Source organism: Pseudochaenichthys georgianus, chromosome 1 (genome assembly GCF_902827115.2).
Source record: "Pseudochaenichthys georgianus chromosome 1, fPseGeo1.2, whole genome shotgun sequence".
Classification (NCBI taxonomy): domain Eukaryota; kingdom Metazoa; phylum Chordata; class Actinopteri; order Perciformes; family Channichthyidae; genus Pseudochaenichthys; species Pseudochaenichthys georgianus.
Genome location: NC_047503.1, coordinates 22,167,017 through 22,180,902, shown reverse-complemented (window position 1 = coordinate 22,180,902; position 13,886 = coordinate 22,167,017). Strand labels below are relative to the sequence as shown.

Below are 13,886 nucleotides of genomic sequence, written 5' to 3'. Positions count from 1 at the left end.
TGAGGAAGCTCATTCTCTGCCACATTGAATAGAGGTCTGCTATGTTTAATTATTGAAGATTTTAGTTAAAAGTGACATTTTTTACCTGCAGCGTCCAACAGAACACAGTGCTATGGGGTCTCCCACCACTGCAACCAGGGACTGGGCTCTGGTGATGGCTGTGTTGAGTAGCTTGTAGTTGGAGAGGAACCCATAGTCCAGGTCCTCTGTCGAGTCCTCAACCAGCTGCTCTTTGCGCTTGATGGCCGTCTGCTTGTGTTTGCACGTGTGCCGCGTCCGCACCGTGCTGAGGAACAGCACCCGGAACTGCTTACCTGCAAAACATATTTATTGTAATGAAGTTTCAAATACTCCGAGAAGCACTATAAAAAGGAAAAGATTGTTATAAAAAAATGTATTCTAAGGACTTCCCATTAGCCTCAATGCCATGTCTTGAGTATTTCTACAAAAAGAAGAATCCATGTAACTTCTAGAATAGAAAAATATCTTGTAATTATTTGATCTTCTAATGACTCCAGAGGCTGTGTGTGTGCACATGTGCGTCGACATGTTTCATGTGTGACTAATGAGGACGTTAATGACCTGTAGAAAGCAGCTGGATGCAATACAAGTGGGAGCTGCATGAAGCAGACAAGAGATTGGTTAGAGAAACCAGAACTCATATCCTCCTGTTACTGGGACTAGATGATAAGAAGGGCAATATTAACACTGATATCATCAGTGGGAAATGGTAAGATTATCATTTTTGATGCTTTGACAAAGCTGCTTTTTTCCAATAATCAACTTCCCATTCATTCAATAATTGTAATACACTCTTAAATACTACAGATAAACCCCCAAAATACTAAGTCTTAAATTATTTATGTCCATGCAGTACCCCAACTGGGCAATTATCATTTCAGAATATTCCTAAACTTGTACTTATGGTATCACTAGTTTCTCCTTTGGAGTCAGGAACTACACACATGTACAGTAGATGCAATACAAATACAAAGCATGATCCTGGCTAACACTCACCTTGGACGTTGAGCACTCTCTCCACGCTGACTTCATGCATTCTCTTCTTTCGGAGCTCGGCACGAATGCGGAACACCTGGTCAGCGTACGGTGACACCACTCCAATGCTGCCGTCGTCCAGCTTACCCCACGCCACCGGCCACTTCTTACGCAACTCTTCCACCCGCTCCACGATCTCAAACACCTGAGGACACAGAGGGGAAACGTGTGGGAATTCAGAGACTACGGGATAAATCAAATGTCGGCATTTTAATAAAGCCATAAAACTGAATGCTATGGCCTGATTATAATGGAAAAAGGTTTAGCACTTTATGATCATGCGTTGCCAAATGCATTTTACTGACCAACAGACTTAACACCTGCAGTTTTGAGTATTACTACTAAACACATATTTATTAACACAACTTTAAAGAGTCTTACTGCACATGCATTTATCATTTCATGTCAAATCGATGTATTGTGTGTAAACTAAACTTGGCTTGGAAATACATTATTAAAGCAAGAGCTGATATTTTGAATAAATCTTGTTTTTTCAAATCATTTAGGGCTGCTCAATTAATCGTATTTTAATCGCAATTACGATTTTGGCTTGCAACAATTATGAAAACATCATAATCGAAATAAAAAGATTTATTTTTACATTTTTATTGGTTTTTCAGTTGAATTATACTTAAAGTTCAGGGTAATCAACTGTTAAACATACTGTTCACATTTCTTTTCAATAAATTGATGTTTTCAAAGTAAATGGATAATCGTTTCTAATAATCGTGATATCAATTATTGACCCAAATAATCGAGATTATGATTTTTGCCATAATCGAGCAGCCCGAACAGTTTTTCAACTCATGTTCAGATCGTTTACAAACTGACGAAGACTTTGAACCGTCAGGGAAATATTGTCTTCCACTTGACGCTAAACCCATCAGACACTTGCACGGGAATAACAAACTGATACGCTTTTTCAATGCATTTTCGCAAGATTATGAAAATGTTGTTATGGTTTGACATGAGTGCTGTATCAAAGAGAAGGGGGGTAATTCATTTGGCATTGCTGACAGTTTGGTCGCAGAATAGAGAAGCGTCCATAGTTTAATTTGGGGGGGTCGGAGACTGCCAATGACCACAAACGCATGCGTCTACAGAGGAACCAATCAAAGGCAAGAGCTGTCAGAGAGTCAAGCATCATGGCTGTCAAATGTGGCTCCTAATTAAGTGTATGGGTTTCATCATTAATTAGGATTAAAGACAGTGAGTGTGATGGGGAGAAATTAAAACAGCTGATCACTTTCGGATAGGCATTCTGCTTTTGACGTCTCAACCCAACTCAATAAACTAAAATACATTTCTTTGCAATGAAAACCCTGAATTATTTATATCAAAATGGGATCCGAAGCCTAACACATAAATACTTTAAATGCTTTTTCACACACATACGATCAAACCAAGTGACACAAATTGAACTGAAATACAGCGAGTTAGATGTTCATTCATGTGCAACTAATCTATCTTGTTCCAGCAAGTTTAGCGATTGTTTTTTAGTGTAAAATGCTTGTAATTGCATTATATAAATGTATTTATGAATGTTCTAATAATTTATTTATTTCAAAATGTTACATTCACTTGGGGAGTACATATTAACACAAATCCTTACATTTTTTATAAATCTATATTCCCCTAGCAACATTCACACAAAGACTCTACCTAACACCATGGCCGATTGACTGGTTCATAATGTATATGCAAACCTCATGAGGCCTGCCACGGGCAAAGGATCATAACAATGATATACCTCTGCGTTGTTGTAGTAGGCAGTGCTGTTCTTCTCCTGGACATCTTCTCCTCGGGCTGTGAAGAAGGTCAGAGGGTAGAAGTCCTTGTGGGAGGGCTGTTTCCCGCTTGCCATCAACTTCCCATCGTAAAATAATTCTGACGTGTAGCTGTAGAAAAACAGGAAAAGCAAAATAGTTCGAATATGTTGAGAAAAGAGTGGGTTAGTGCAAATGTATCTATCAGGAATGACTGATCATTTAAGCCAAGGAAAACAGATATGTTTGTTATGAAATCTGATTACCTTTTACTCATGTATATATTAATACACACACACATTTCACTATTACACAACCTGGGATGTATGAGATTTTGACCCAAATATGAACTGCACTTTACACAGCCAAATTAGTTTGTAATGACTGACTGAAGATCCAAGAGATATGAGATATTGTGCCTGAGAATATAATAATTAAAACAAAGATATGTCTAATGTCCGAGTTGTTATCAGTGTGTGCGTATGCTTATGTGTAAGAGAGAGAATAATAATAATATGAAGAAAAAAATAGAATAACTGTATATCAGTACTTTAATGATGATAACCATTTTAATTTTGGTCAATTTAATCATATCATGACCTTTTCTTTGTTCACCGTTTTATCTCTAGTGTGTGTTTGAGTGTGTTCCTCTTTTGAAGCAACAGAATGCAGTATGAACAACAACCTACTTGCCAAATGTAACATTGGGCTAAAGAACATACTGTTACATTGTAGATGCATTGCGGCAGCTGCACACACTTTTCTTTGTTTCTGCCTGTCCTTTTTACCTGACCCCTCCTCCCTCCTCCCGCCCCCTCTTCTCTAGAGTATTTCAGCCTCTCCTCCCAAAGTCTCAACACAAGGGGCTCCCACTTACTTGATGATAGCTTCATGAGAGCGGTAGTTCTCGCACAGGAGAATGCGACAAGGGTATTCAGCGGGGTAGTGCTCGTACAGACGGTCCAGCAGTGACACGTGCAGGTTACGCTCCCGCGCAAACTCACTGTACACAAATGGACTGAGCTGCAAATCGAGAGATACAAAAAGGTCAGTTTAAAAGCATGACGAAGATAAATAAGTCTGTCATCATTATTTTTCTCTCCATTTCTATTTGGTATACTGAAACAATAAAAAGTCGAACAAAGCAGTGTGTCAAAGCTCACACATAAAGACATGTTTCTCAGGACACTGTGTCCTCCATGGCACATAAAGTAGCTTTGCAAGGCAGGTCTACAATAACTACATGTGTTTGCAATCTCCTTTATGATAAGTTATTGAAATAACATCTCCCAGGCATGTCATCTGCTTTGACAGCACATTTTGCCTTATATGTACATTTCTTCAAATGAAGTTTAAATCCTAACAGTTTGGTATCTGAGTTTGTTGCTTGAGCATTTATAGTTGCAATTTATATTTTTTCAAAAAAGCTTTTAGTAAGCAAGGATACTCCAAGTGTTCCAACTTTTAATTAGTTGATTTTAACAACTGACTTCCTGTTTTAAGGAACATAAGATGAGAAAGTTGTTTCTCTACTTCTGACGTGTAAGCTTTTCCATCTGGTGTTTATGTCAATAAACAAACAGACCTTGAGTCGCATTGATTAAGTGGAATGTACTCAGTGATTTCACAGCCGCTTGAGAGCATGCCAAATTCAATATATATATATATATATATATATATATATATATATATATATATATATTTATGTGGCCAGTCTTAGTTACTGATCTGCTCCAAAATGTCACTGTTAGCAAGCCAAGGCAGAGTAGCACACCAAATGTTGTATTTGAGTTTGTATTCATTTGTAGTTTATTTAAGCAATACATTAAATAAGTGAATAAATCAAGCATAACTTCAATATTTCTTTGGTCTGACAGTAGTAACCAAGATGTGTGACTACCATCCCAAGATGTGTGACTACCATCCCAATGTGCTTTGATTTGAATGAGGCTTCACATTGAAAACTGGAAGCACCCACACAAGAAAGAGGGCTATTTATCTTGAGGTTGAATCTTAATGTAAGCCCGTTAGAGAGAGCGGGTCAGTCGGCTTTAATGAGGCCCCACACGGTCAATAATGGCGCATTTCCACTGCAGGCCTCGCTCGGCCTCGCTCGGTTTGGTTAGGCCTTATATTATATTATTAGGTCCGGCTCACTTTAATGCTGCGCTTCCATTACAGTTTAGGAACTGGGGCAGTTACTATAGTAACGCAGTGTAGGCGGAGCCGTGACGTCATCTTCAATGAGAGCCCCAGAAAAACAACACAGCCGTTAGCTCTTAGCACTCAGAGCTCACCGCTCTTATTATCTGTTCAGAAACTAGACAAAAGTTAAACAAGTACAAACCACAGACTGCCTGTGTCATGGCGAATACAGTCGCTGGTTTATTTACTGTATAGGCCGTTGTTGTGAGTGTGGACGGTCGGAGCATATATAAAGCATTAATTCATGGTTTTTACTAACCGGTATCAGTATGTTGTTACTTCGGCATCATTTTGAAACGTGTATTACAATTAAATCACGGTCAAATATGTTCATCTTGTTGTAGTTGTAGCCCCCTTGCCAGCGATTCTCTCTCTAGTTTAGCATACTCAGCCCGACTCAGCCTGGTTGTTCCTGGCCCTAGAACCACGATTTAGTCGGGCCAGAAAAAAGGTGAAAAAGTAGCCCCGGGCCAAAACTAGGCCAAGTGGAAACGCAACCAAAAACGTGCCCCGCACGGCTCGGCACGATTTAAGCGAGCTACCCGCTGCAGTGGAAACACGCCATAACAAAGCAAACCACCAAAGGCCTCCATTGACTATTCAGACTGCTCTAATGCTGCTGAATAATGGAGGCACACTGTTCAAGTGTGAGCAGAAAGGCTGAGGAGACGGAGATATTGTATGAAAAGGACAACAGCCTGCATTTGTTGAATAACTAATCGATAATGTAGGACAGATGAGTAATTAAGACCTAAGAAAGGTTTGTCTTCTAAATCTTCTTATCTTGGTTAAAGAAAGTAGCAAAGAGAGAGTAGTTAGAGAAGTCTTCATCTTCATTCGCCGCCTGCTGTAATCCCGTGCCAAGTCTTAAAACCAGGAGTGGGGGGATACGGTTTTAATTCCTTGTTTTGGCTTACAAAGCTTTATTGATGTGTTTATCTGGGCCTGAAGTGGACCCCAGAACCACAGCTCTACAGTTACTTTTAATTATGACTTCTACTTGTTCATAGATATGCTCTGAGTCTGCACCTGTGTTGCTTCACTGGTAAGTATCAGTTTGCCTTATAGGAGTAAAAAGATAGTATTTTTTACATGATATGGTCTAGTTAAGAAAATAAAAACAGCTTTGTTTCACTGGAGAAACTCTTACCTGCATATGGTCTCCAGCCAGCACAATGCGCGTGGTCCTGGTAGCGAGAGCAAAAGGCATGATGGTTTCACACTCCATGGCCTGGGCCGCTTCATCCAACAGGATATGAGAGAAAAACCCTGTCAAAGGAGATAACATCAATTTAGTAAAGTTAATCTTGTTGACAACAGAAATGGGCAGACTTTTTTATAAACATGTATAGAACAACAGTACAATAACACAGAGAAAAAGCAAAACAGTTTTTAAAAAATTTATTTTTGTGGGCAAAATTATATATTTTTTATATTCTAAATCTATAGTTTTAGTACAATACAGGTTGTGATGGGCTAAATAAGGTGTACATTACTGGCCCTGGTTTATAAAGTATTTGCTAATGATTGTATCATTTGTAAATTGAGGCTGAAATCAGGTTCTCTTACTTGCAGATATAACCACATCAGCCATTTGTCATGAACCCACTTTGTAAATATGTCCTTACGTGACTTCATCGTGGCGGTAAAGTGCTAGAAAAATACAGAGCCTCCAATTTCTTTACATGATGCCTTTTCAGCACCACAGGTTCTCCAAAGAGCTCCAAGAGAACGCTTGATAAAAGATCCATAACCTGTGCCTTTCAATGTTGAATTACTGCAGTAGAACAAACCTCAGAACTCATTTAACAAGATACTACTTGGAAGCAACTTATGTAGAGGATATTAAAGTTATGGTCTTGAAAGATAGTCTTCAGATATTCATTCATAAAACATTGATATGTTGAATATTATAAGCATCAAAATGATTTGAAATAAAAGCCTATTGAATCAAGATCAGATGATGCCTACTCATACCTTGACCTAGTAATGTCAACTATTGTAACATCGAAACAATAATGTTGTTCACCAGAAACATTAACACCCTCTAATAGTGCGATTCTCAGTCATTTTTGTTCACCTCCTTTCAAGCAGCCCTACACACCAAAGGCAGGGTTTTGTGGACGTTTTGAAAGGTATTGAACAGTAGCCTGATTTCAAAAGCTCAAACAGGGCTCGGCAGTATGAGGGGAAGGGGATGAAACGGCATGGCAAATGACTGCTGGAGCAGGGACGAGAGAGGCTGCATAACAACCAGAGAACAATTTCCACAGGAAAGTATACGTAGATATGAAATTTGACGGTAGGAAATAACAAAACGAACTGAGGGACTGTCAAAAAGTAAACAAACAACATAAGTAAAAGAGGTGGAGCATTGTGATTTGAGGCAACATTCCCTCCTTTGCATCTGCCTTTGAACAAATGCCTGCAAAACGTATTGATTTTTTTTCTACAACTATAAAGCAAGCCTCAAACCAGAGTTTTCTCTGTGTGCACTAGGGCTGAATGATTAATCGATTTTAAAATCGAAATCACCATTTGAAATGATGCGATTATCAAATCGCAAAGCCTGCGATTTTGTTTACATTATTTCTTCTTCTTTTTTTACATTCTTTTTTTGTTTGTTTTGTTCTTCTTGTGTGTCAGTCATCCACACCAATCAGAAGTGCTGTGCTCCACATGTACCAGCCATTGTTAACCAATCAGAAGTGGCCCATGATAGAAGGTGATAGACAGATTGATCCAATCACCTGCCAAGTATTTTTGAAAGTGCCTGCCCTTTCCAAATGGCTTCCAATGGAGCTTTCCTAGATAGTTTGGTGAAACAAAGCATCTGAGTCAGGTTAGTAATGCTCCATCACATGTTTCTATTACAGGGTGAATCTTAAACTGAAGCTTGACTTTAAAACAACCCAACGGAAGTTTCATGTAAGTTTAGTTCTTTCACTCGTAGCTCGGGCTGCTAGAGACGGGAGCACGTTGATGCGACCTTCCTAGCCGGAGATATGGCCGCATTTTACAATAAACCTCCATTGGGTCGCTTAAAACAAATATCGGAAATCGAATCGCAATATTTGTCAGAAAAATCGCAATTCCCAAAATCGTGATATACCAAATGTGCAAAAGCGTACTTAAGAGAGTGTGATAGACTAGAGCACTCTGTGGGCAAATGTTTCTTGAAAATCATGTATTAACCTGTTAAGCTTCGAGACTGTTTTTCAGGTCTCAGGCTCAAAAATGACATTCCCAGAACAAATGACCATATCTTCCCTTCTAAAAGGGTTAAATTAATAATCTTTTTTCTCAAAGCAAGGTTACACCTGTGAGTTGGATGTAGAAGTGTCAGAAGCAATATAGATGTTTTTATTTTAAAGTAAATTCAGATTGAACACAGTAAAAAAATGTAAATTATTGTGTCAGTCCAAAAAAGAAAAAAAATTACTTGTAGTGAAAACCAACCTTGAATGATGGGATGGTAGACTAAAAGCTTTAGGAATCCAAACTACAACATATAATAAGTACCCTGTATCAAGATTGATGCAAAACAAGTGAAATCTGACCTTTTTAGAGAGATTTAGCACAAAAAAAACACTTCTGGGCTCGATTTTGCTGATTGACATCTCTTTCTAACCGTCAGAGCCAATGGAATCGAGGGAAACTCCCACATACTCCTTATTTGGTAATGTGTGTGTGTGAGACTGCCGCATAGCCAAAACCGGAAGCTGCGATAACTCTGGTGGCTACCATTAGCAGCTAACTTTTACTCTCCGATTATTACATACAAATGGAATTATGGATTATAAATGAAAAAAATTATTCCACAGAAACATTATCAACCTATGGATTAACCGATTCAGCCGCGTTTTAATGCCATTGAACAAGTCTTTTGATCAGATTAACAGCTACGGTGAGACGATCTCCCGTAAAAGCTCCGTAAAGGTACGTGTTGTGATGTCTGTGTTTGCTTCCCCTGTCAAGAGTTCGGATCACTCAGTGATGATATATATACCTAAACAATCTGTGGAACCTCAGCTTTAATCGGATATCTTGTATGTGCAGCTACGATAAGTAATAAGGGTACTTTTATCTTGAGTTCTGTGCCAAAGAGCGTTATCATTTTTCGCTCAGGGGTCATTTAGATGCTTCTTATGAGACTTGTGTTTTGTTTTGGTCAAAATGGTTTGTATCGTCAGTTAGCTGAGATTATTCCTGTTAATCTGGTATAACACATTAATAGGTTCTTAAATATTAAGATCCCCTGAGACACAGTGTCGTGAAAAGAAAGAAAAAAAAGGACCCGCTGAGGGGGTCCTTGGGGCTTAACAGAACAGAAAAAGAAGAAAATGGAGAAGGCATTGCTAGATTTCAGAATGTTCCATTATGTAGTTCTAACCACATGATTTGTTTGATTTGACAGAGGTCACACTTATTCCGAAGCTGGTGTGTAATATGCATAAAATCATGCTCATTAGTCATCTCTGGATGATAGTCATGTACTTAAAATCATGTGCTTGTGTAATCTCTGAATCCACACTTTACAGACGAATGAAATCCAACATGGCGAGTCTTTATTGTGTTGAGAGCAATGAATTGGAGGGGGGGGTTGTTTTCATCATTGTATGGAATATGACTTGCTCAACAATGAAGTCGTACACTGTATCAAAAAACTAATGGTATATTTGTATAATTCAAATGATTAGGAAGTAAATAATTTCATTTATTTAAGTATTTGCTTTGATCAAGGTTTTTCTGGCATTGAGTGTTTGAATTATGTATGTTATGCTGCTTAGAGCTAGCTTGATCATAATTCCCTATCGCCCAAAAAATATACATTTAACAATGTTGCAAACATCATCATACGTTAAAATAAACCTTTGGCCAAAACACTTTTAATACTGGTTCATTCCTGAAGGCATAATAATATTTCTCAAAAGCCTACATTTATCATATGGTTCTCTAAGCAACCTACCTCCTGCAACTTACAGATAACTTAACTAGCCTATATGGACATGTTAACACAGATTTGATCAGCAACTAGAACGCATTAATGCGGATCTCTGAATCCCATCTTTTTTACCGACTATAGTCTGATAAGGACTGGCCGTAGAACTTTATTTCCCACTGTGGGGGCTGTGTCATTTTCTGTGTTCATGTGTGCCCAAGTGAATTGTAGGTCTACGGCGGTCCTTTACACTACTAAGTTACTACAAATCATCCGGATGCGCAGCCGTTATATTACAAACCAGTCCGTACACTGTAGTCAGCAGGAGTCATACTGCATCAGGCCTGTTTGCTCTTCCACTTGGATTCACATGGATATGTTACGGCATATAGTGCTCACAAATAGTGTACATGGGTCATTTCAATTGGAATTGTTTTCCCAGGCAGAGAAATGGAGATGGGGGGGGGGGGCAGGAAGGAGGCAGATATGGTCCTAATAAGCAGCAAGTAGACAGAGAGGCGGACATGAAGGAACATGGTGCTTAATGTTTCACCTGGGACATAATGCCCGCCTTGGGGACCACAGCGCCAGAGGTCCAAATTACATTTCTGTTGCTGCTATCTGTCATTGGAATAATAACGGTGTTTGAATTTAGAAAGAAAGAAGCAGGGGGGTATAATAAGCAGCACAGTCTTTCAGAAGTGATTTAAGGGACAGGTGACGGTTTTAATAATACATGTTGAATCCACAGTCTCTCACATTCTCTTTCTACCCTTTTCACCCTTTTAAAAGAGTGAAAAGATCCATAACTCTTTGTTTAGATTAGGGTTGGAAGCTTCATCTCTGTGAACTCTGTTAAAAATGTATTACTGCTCAGAGCAGGGCTAGGAGATCATTTGTGTGAGCATCTGACATTGTTCTGGTGTCAGACACACAATGCAAACGCATTAGGAGAGAATTTCATTTGAGATGTCCTTATTGACTACAGTAGGAGCTGTAGCCTTGAACCTTTATCACGAGGCTGCATAATCCAGTAGTCGACAGACAGATCCATCTTCACCTGAGCCACAGCACAAAACTGCACAGATTCCTCTTATAGCCTCAAATGAGCTCATTTCAGTGTTTATGTTTCTAGGGTGATTTATTTAGCGTCAGAATAATAATTAAAACGTGATATTAATTATAACTATGTCCAGTGACTCCAAAAAAAAATAAAAAGGGGTGCAGTTGATCATTGTAGAAAGCAAACCACTTTCTACAATGAGTGGATGCAGAGTTATTCATGTTTAATAGTCATTTGTAAGTCCTGCTCCTTCAACAAAGAATGAGTCTAGATGCAAAGCTCATACACAGACAGACCAAACGCTGCATTCAATATATTGGCCATTAACAGCATCAACAAACAAGACATTTAATAGATTTTTTTGGAGCATCTGTGTGTTTGGGGTGGAAGATTTGTTATCGCTACTTAGTGGACTCTCTGGCTCCCAATTGCCTTGTTTTCTGGTGATTTCCATCACCGTGGAACACCGGGAGAGCTGGAGAGATGAAACGTGGGGAGGGGGGCTAATGATGTCAAATAGATTAGAAACAGGCAGATGGTGTTCCCAAGCAACAGACAAAGCCCCCTCTGCCGACACATTAGAGTGGGTTATTAGCCTGCAATGACAAACTGGTTTGTTTTCCATGTCTTTTGCACAACTTAAATGACTTTCATCCCCGTCTTAATGGTGGGCTCCTGCCATCTCCAGATAGGAGAGTCAATGGGGACGACCACAGAGGAGAGACTGAATGCACTGAGCTCTGTCTGTCTTCAATTATAATATGTCTAAACCATTTGATTACATTTACCAATTCATTAACACAAAAACTTATTTTTGTAAACTGCATGTCAATGTTATAGACGAATAATAAAAATGACTTTACTTTTGCCTTTTATTGAGAGTGGCGTATCCTTGTTTGTTCCTTGTTCTTTCATTTTAAGGCTATCATTGTGTTGGACTGTATTATACTAAAATGGTGCTCGTAGTATCTTGTTAACCTCATTTATATTAAAAAAAAGCAGAAAATTGATATTGATAATCAAATCGTCTCATCGCAAAACTTTCAATATTATTTAAGCCTGTTGTGTACCTTCATGAAATAATAGTACGATTTCTACCAAAGAAAAGTTTGCAGAGCCATCTGCTGTGAATTGTTGAAGAAATCGGCACTATGTAAACCTTGCCGAAAAATTATTATCAAGAGCACAATATTCAAATATTTTGAAATGACAAAATCCAAGTTGAAGTGGCAAACAAAATGCTTTTGATAATAAAAGCTGCTGAAGGAACTGCTCGTCTACCACATCCCTCTTCCTGAGATCACCTCCTATGTTCTCCGAGTACTCACCAGGCTCCAGGTCCAGCTGACAGAGGTATTGGGATGTGCTGAGGGTGACCACCACAACACGGTGCCTGAGGATGTCCTCCTTTGTGGGCATCTGGAAAGTCATGTGTGTGTTGGAGATGAGACAGTACTGCTGGACCAATGGGTTCACCGTCTTCACCCAGCGGTTCCTGAAGTATACCCTGGAGAGAGAACGAAAGGACAAACGTCAGCAGAGAGAAACAACCAAAAGAGGACAACATCAATTACTTCACAGGTCTGATGTACGCCGCCCTTAACACCTGCATTGTACATTTAATTAACAGCTATTCTTAATTTTGCTTAAAAAAAACATTGTTTAAGTCATTCAAAACATTGTTTGAAAGAGTAATGTTGAATGTGCTACACCGAGCTTTAACTAGTTAACTAAGCATGTATCTACATTCCCAAATGACATAGCACTATGGTCTATAAATAGCTCACATTGAGATGTTATGATGCAAACAACTAGTCCATGATGAGTACAGATAAAACATCTGATAATAACTCATTTTAAAGAGAGATTCTGGCATCAACGTATTTTATTCTGTTATGCTTCACTCCAAAGAAGGCCAATTATAAAGTATTGAATATTTGCCAGGGAGAACCAAACGTAAAAAAGGCTCATAAAAGTCAATAAATGTGCTATTTTAGGTTGAATACTCTTCCTTTTAGGAGTAAAACTAAATGTTATGCATGGCTGCATAAAACAGTCCTGTTCCACATATTGTTACTAACTATTCAAACAAGGTTTTTATTCTGAGTCCACTCATCCCACATGCGACCAGTGGGAGCGGAGAGAGGAGTTTGCTACAGTGATAATGGGGAATGCATTGAACTCAGAAGGCCCAGTCATGTGAAACAAGTCATTTGATTGCCCGTGTGGTCCCTAGGCTCACAGACACACAGCTGTCTCATCAGGCCCTGGCTGGTCAGCGCCTTGCTCTCCTGTCCTCTGTGACCTCTGGGCTTGTTGAAATGTGATTAGAAATCACTGAAGCAGCGTAAGGACGTTTTGTGTGTCTGTGACCGAGTGTCTGAAGCCTCCACGTGGAGTTCTTGGGGTCACATCTCTGAAGCAAGAAAATGTGCGACACTGCTTTGGGGCAAAGCAGCCCAGCCACTAAACCATCTCTGTATCATGTGCAGGGCCGGCCCTGAACAATTTGCTGCCCTAGGCAAGATTTTAGCTACTATATTTATTAGATTTGTATAACTATAATGATCATATAAAGGTGTGCCTTTACCTCACTGAGCTGAGGTTATCAGAGCCTCTCAGTCTTTCAGGAGAGAACTCTCTAAAGCTCTCCCCCCTGCGGCCGCTTACACAGTAAATTCCAATGTTAATAAAAGCACACAGAAGCTGTATACGTTTTTTGGGAGTTTGATTTATTTTAAATTAACACAAATACAAAATTAAAACCTATAATTGCACACTAAAACCATTATTTCAAAAAAAGAACAATTACACATAAACCTCTGGTTTTTACTGGGGCTGGGGCAGTTCAACT

The 13,886-nt window shown here is 39.1% G+C and overlaps 1 protein-coding gene across 2 annotated transcripts in view; it reads right to left on the bottom strand.

Annotated features, from left to right (window-relative positions):
* The window catches only part of helz (helicase with zinc finger), a 63,095-nt gene that overhangs the window by 20,053 nt on the left and 29,156 nt on the right, over positions 1-13,886 (bottom strand). For both annotated transcript variants that reach the window (XM_071202705.1, XM_071202713.1), the window contains 6 exons: positions 12,361-12,539; positions 6,178-6,296; positions 3,700-3,845; positions 2,807-2,954; positions 1,018-1,201; positions 86-314 (listed from right to left, as the gene is read on the bottom strand). In XM_071202705.1, the coding sequence (XP_071058806.1) occupies positions 86-314; positions 1,018-1,201; positions 2,807-2,954; positions 3,700-3,845; positions 6,178-6,296; positions 12,361-12,539 (1,005 nt within the window). The remainder of the gene's footprint in view (positions 1-85; positions 315-1,017; positions 1,202-2,806; positions 2,955-3,699; positions 3,846-6,177; positions 6,297-12,360; positions 12,540-13,886) is intronic.